This window comes from Pteropus alecto, unplaced genomic scaffold (assembly GCF_000325575.1).
Source record: "Pteropus alecto unplaced genomic scaffold, ASM32557v1 scaffold102, whole genome shotgun sequence".
Classification (NCBI taxonomy): Eukaryota; Metazoa; Chordata; class Mammalia; order Chiroptera; family Pteropodidae; genus Pteropus; species Pteropus alecto.
The window spans coordinates 2,499,310-2,504,697 of NW_006432224.1; the positions used below are offsets into that span (position 1 = coordinate 2,499,310).

The following is a 5,388-nucleotide window of genomic DNA, read 5'->3' on the forward strand; positions in this document are numbered from 1 at the left end:
GCCCCCGCATTGCCTCTTAGTGCAGGGGACGGAAATCCTTCACCTGGAGCTGTCTGTGGGCCCTGGCAGGACTGGGACTTCCCAGAATTCTCCAGAACTCTCTGTTCTACTCTGCATCTGTCACAGTGGGGGGCCCGCTGCCCAGTAAACACAGGCAGTAAAATTCGGGAGCAGGCAGTGAAAGAAGCCAGCATCTCTAAATCAATTTACGTTGCATGCAAATCATGTTTTCAAATATTTACAGTCTCCGAGGGAATTACGTCGCTGTTTATAACCGTTCGGAGTGTTTTTGTGACTCAGGCCCAGTAGAGCCAAGCGCTGTAATTTCTGGGAGATGCTAAGTCTCTGCTCCGAGCCTCCCCTCCCGAGAGGGAACTGGGCTTCAGGGGAGAAGCGCCCCCCTAATTAACCGAGTGCAGCGGGGTTTCCAGGCGGCTGAGCGTCTTTCTTCAGGTCATAAGTCCTCGGGGCGGCCGCGGTGGCCAGAATAGGCGGATGGCCCAGCCCAAGTGTGGGGGTCGTGTCCAGGCGCAGGCTTGTGTCTGCTCCAGTGCATCTGGGGGTGCGTTAGAACATTCCAGAGGCGCTGCCTTGTGCCTGATGGGGGCTTAGTTCTTGTCCTCGGATCCCATCCCGTGTGGTGCATCCGCTCCGGTTTTGTAACGAGAACCGTGTCCGTTCCCATCGCAGGGCAGAAGACGAGACAGTGGCGTGCGGACCAGCTCCCGTCCGACCCCTGCGACTCTGGTCCCGTCACTGCGGCCTTGTCCAGCGTGCTTAATTAGCACGAGAGGCCAGCTCTGGCCTTGGGGTCACCTGTCTCTCTCCTCTTTCCCGCCATCTTGAACACAGGTGTGAGCCCACCTGGCCGCCTTGCGGGGAGCGGGGCACCGAGGAGGAGGCCTGGACTCAGGAACCTCGGATCCCAGCTCTGCTGCTCAGTCGCCGCGTGACCTTGGGCTTGACCCTTGGCTTCTCTGGATTAGATACATTAATCCTCGTACATTCTCAGACCGGCGCCGGTGTCCCGCAGGCCGTCAGCTTGCCGCTGGTATTATGTAGCAGCACGACTCACATTTTCAAGGCCAGGCTTTGGGACAAAGTAGCGAGGCTTTCAGAAGCCTGGGTGCCCGGGAGGCTCAGGCAGTGAGACGGCCAAGGGCACCCAGCCGCCTCCCGGCCACCGAGGGGGCCGAGCCTGCACGGGAAACCGTTCTTTAAATCTAAGCGATTCCGGAATGACAGACGTCTTCTGGGCAGGCGGTATGACGGACACAGGAGCGTCCGAGGGTGAGACGTAGGGGACCCGTCGCCCTCCCGTGGGACTGAGAGATGTTGGGGCCGAGTGCTCGGCCCCCCTCCCCCGCAGGAGCATCCCCGTGGTGCAGACGCTGCGCACCACCGCCCTGACCACGGCCTGCGCCGAGCGCTCGGACCAGCACGTGGGCTACCTGGAGCACGTGGTGGCCCGCATCTCCATCTCCCACCCCCGCCGCGGAGACCTCCAGATCTACCTGATCTCTCCCTCGGGGACCAAGACTCAACTTCTGGCAAAGAGGTAAGGCCAGGCGGGCCTGGTGGGGCCGGGGCGGGTCGCAGGCCAGGGGGCAGCAGTGGCCCGCGGCGACCGACACGGGCTTGGAGCCTGGACACCGGCGCTTACGCCCCGTCTGCCACAGTCCCCAGCTGGACACCCGGAGTGGGCCGCCTCTCTCCCTAGTCCTTACCTCTGGAAATGACATTTTGCTTTGTCACGATCAGGAGAGCCACGAGAACTGAATGTGACAATAGAGACGAACGTGCTTGGCACCGCCCCTGGGGCAGGTGGCTGGCCGCCCTTCCCGTCTTGTTCACATGCAGCTACCCGACCCGCGAGGACCCCCAGCGCCCCAGTAGCCACCGCCCCCCTGTCCTCCTCCCCTCCGACGTCCGTCCTTCCCCTCAGGCCCGGGGCGGGGGGAGAGCGGGTCCTGCAGGCACATTGGGTTTGTCGCCCCCAGGTGCCGGCGGCCTGTACCTGGCCATCAGTGCTGTCAATCCGCCCTCGGGCCACTGGGTCTTGGGAGTTTGTTTTTTTCTCCCCAAGGGACAGATTATGTGACTGTAGGATCTACTAATTTAACTTGATTTTGCTTAATTCTCACTTAACTCCGTGGCCTTTCCCGCTTGCCAAATGTTTCCACCAAGAGTAACTTGTCGTTCGTAAGCGCCAGCCCTCGAAAGCTTTGTCCTTGTTCAGTGCGTTGGATTCAGTTTGGCATCGTGTGTGGAAATCAGCCTTGACCTTTGCAGTTTCTTAGAAGGAAGTTCAGGGTGTCCACCTGCCCCCACAGCGCTTGTCCAGAGAACCCCCAAGTGGGGAATCGAATCTTACATCGTATAAAACGTATCCGAATTTCTGATGAACAGTAAAGAGTCCCTACGTTAAAAACGTATTGTTTCAAAACAGAGAGAAAATTAGACTGTGACGGAAAGGTAAGAGGGAAGGACCTAGAACCATTTCTTCTAAGGAGGGAAGACAGCGGTGCCCCCGAGTCGCTTTCCGTTTCCGCTCAGACCACACAAGACAAACGGGGTCAAGCCGGAGTCCCCGTCACCAGGGACTTTCTGGTCTGGAAGGACAGAGGGGGCTGGTCAGGCGGCTGGTGGGGGAGGGAGCACGTGCGCTTCCCCAGAAACACTCAGACCTCCCGTGTCACCTCTCAGCGGTCGGGACGGTGAAGCCCTGGAGACAAGGGACAAGGGACGGCACGCGGAGGCTGGCTCTGAGACTAACGGGGAGTTCCGTTCCTTAGAGAGGCTTCCTTTGCCCTGTCCTTGGGTCTCCAGTGGAAGTCACTGGGCCGAGCCTCTGTGCTCAGGCTCTGGGGCCATGGTTGCGGGGGAGGCCACGGCTCTGGGGGAACACACCTGGGCTGGGTGGGGACCGGACACCTGAAGGAACACGGGGTCTGGGTCGAGGGCTGTCACCAGTGACCTGCTGCGACAGAAAGCATCCGCAGCAGCCCCCTCCTCGGGGTCCCTTCCCCAGAAAGAAGGGTGGGCGGGGACCACCGCGACCTGCCCCGGCCCCTCCCGCCCTGGGCTCCTGTGCCAGGCCTTCCTCCCATGTTTGGGAGGCCTAGGGGCATAACGGAGGGGCCTGCCGGGTCCCGAACCGGGGTGCGAACAGCCACCCTCTCGCCGGCATCCTCGCGTGGGGCTGGGCCGCACTGCCCCGTGCTCACGCCCGTGCCCAGAGGTGCCTCAGCTGGGCTGGGTGTTCTCCCGGGGACAGAGCCACCCTCGGGCCACCCGCCACCCCCTGACCCGTCTCCATCGCAGGCTGCTGGACCATTCCAACGAAGGCTTTTCCAACTGGGAGTTCATGTCCGTGCACTCGTGGGGAGAGAAGGCCGAGGGCGTGTGGACGCTGGAGATCCAGGACGTGCCAGCCCAGGTCCGCGACCCGGACAAGCAAGGTCAGTGGCCCTGGGAGCGTCTGCCAGCCCTGGTCACTCCAGGACTTCCAGGTAGCTGCAGTGTCTCTGGTCACTCTCTTTCTCCCCATTTTTATGAAGGGAAAATTCCCTTTCTTCGTTGTCGCGTGTGGTGAAATGGCTTTAGCACGTCCACAGTGTCGTACACCGTCACCGCTGCGTCTGATCCCGGACCCTTGTCATCCCCGCAGAGGGATGCCCCAGAGCCACCAGGCAGCCATGCCCGCGGCCCTGGCAACCCCTAATCGACCTTCTGTCCGTGGACGTTTTGTAAGAACAGAATCGTGCACCGTGCGGCCTTTCACTTCGCGTCCTATTTTCGGGGTTCGCCCTCGGCGTAGCAGGCTCCCACACTTCGTTCCTTTTTATGACTGAACTCTGCTGCACGCAGCGCATCTCGTTCGTCTGTTTCACATCAGCCGATGACGACCGGGTGGTTCCTGGTTAGTGGCTGTCACGGCTGATGCTGCTGTGCAGTCCACGTACGGGCTGTGAGGTGGCCATGTGTTTTCACGTTGGTGTGTCCCTGGAGTGTGACCGCTGGGTCGTGGGGCGCGTCCGTGTTTAACTTTTTGAGGACCCGTCATAGTGTTCGCCACAGTGGCTGCAGCATTTGACATTCCTGCCGGCGACAAAGGAGGGTTTTCATTTGTTTCTGCTCGTCCTCGCCACCCGGGCTCTCTGTTACTGCGGCTGCCCCGGTGCGTGCGAAGCGCTGTCCCTGTGCTTTGGGCCACATTTCCCGGCGGCGCCACGCGTCTCGTCATGTGCTCATCGGCCATAGATCTTCTCCAGGGTCATGTGTCCTCAAATCTTAGTCTTTCGTTCCTGAGCTTATTATAAAGGGTCCTTGAAATATTTTGGGTGCCAGATCCTTATCAGAAGAACGGTGTGCAACATTTTTCTATGCATTGCAGTACCGGGGTGCTGCCCGAGGGTGACCCCCGAATGCAGTCCCGAAAGGCCAGTGTCTGTCCTTGGACATGGCCGAATCCGGGTCTCTGGCTGCTCGAGAGGAGAATGTGATAACCGTCTCCCGGGCCCTCCGAGCTCTGACCGTCTGTGCCATGCCGGGGTCCGCGGGACCAATGTCGTCGCGGGGTGCGCGCGGGCCTCGCGTCTGTCAGCGTCTCTCCAGCTGCCCGCCTTCGGAGCAGGGCGGTCCCCAGCACCTACACGTTCGGGTCAGGCTGCTGCTGCCTGTCGGGGACTCGGCCTGGGAAGGTGACACTGGGTGACCGAGGTTTCCCGCTGACTGCGGCATTCTGGAACCCAGGAAGAAGGGGGGGGCCTCGAGCCGATCCCAGCGAGCGTGGCTACCCCCTGTCCACCCCCGTGGTCTGGTCAGGGTGGCCTCTCTGCCAGGTCACTGCTGACCTCGGTGCCAGGAATAATGCGGGGACTTAGCACCCACAAAGAGCACCGTTCTCGTTTCAGGTGACTCTCGGAACCTGTTTTGGGGCGAGGTGCTGTGTTTCTGTGTTCATTCCATCTCCTCAAATCTCTGCAACTTAATTGCTTAAAAAAAAAAAGCCAGCTCAGTTCCATGGTGTGCGGGGCACAATCCTTCAAAATCTCAGCTAAGACTCGGGGTTCATTAAGTAAGTGAGGCGCCCGAATGACGTGCCAGCTCGAACAGCAGCCCCTCCCGTCACAGTGAACTGGGTTTGGTGTCATTCATTGTAAAACTTGTTTTCAAAAACCGAACGGCGCGTTAGTCATCCATTTTCCTCTTGGTTCCGAGGCCAGGGGAAGGTGTGTCTCCTCCCAGCGACGCTCTGCTGGGAACGGGACTGAGCGCAGACTCGGTCTGTGGGTGGCGGTCGCGCCTGCAGGGCGGGGGACGGGGCTGTCGGCACATGCGCTGCGTAGGGGCTGCGCTCCACACCTGTGCCCGGCCCAGCCCCGC

The 5,388-nt window shown here is 60.6% G+C and overlaps 1 protein-coding gene across 1 annotated transcript in view; it reads left to right on the forward strand.

Moving 5' to 3' along the window:
• Positions 1-5,388, forward strand: part of PCSK6 (proprotein convertase subtilisin/kexin type 6) — an 84,011-nt gene that overhangs the window by 49,905 nt on the left and 28,718 nt on the right. Inside the window, exons 13-14 of the mRNA XM_025043525.1 lie at positions 1,370-1,558; positions 3,325-3,461. Of these exons, the coding sequence (XP_024899293.1) occupies positions 1,370-1,558; positions 3,325-3,461 (326 nt within the window). The remainder of the gene's footprint in view (positions 1-1,369; positions 1,559-3,324; positions 3,462-5,388) is intronic.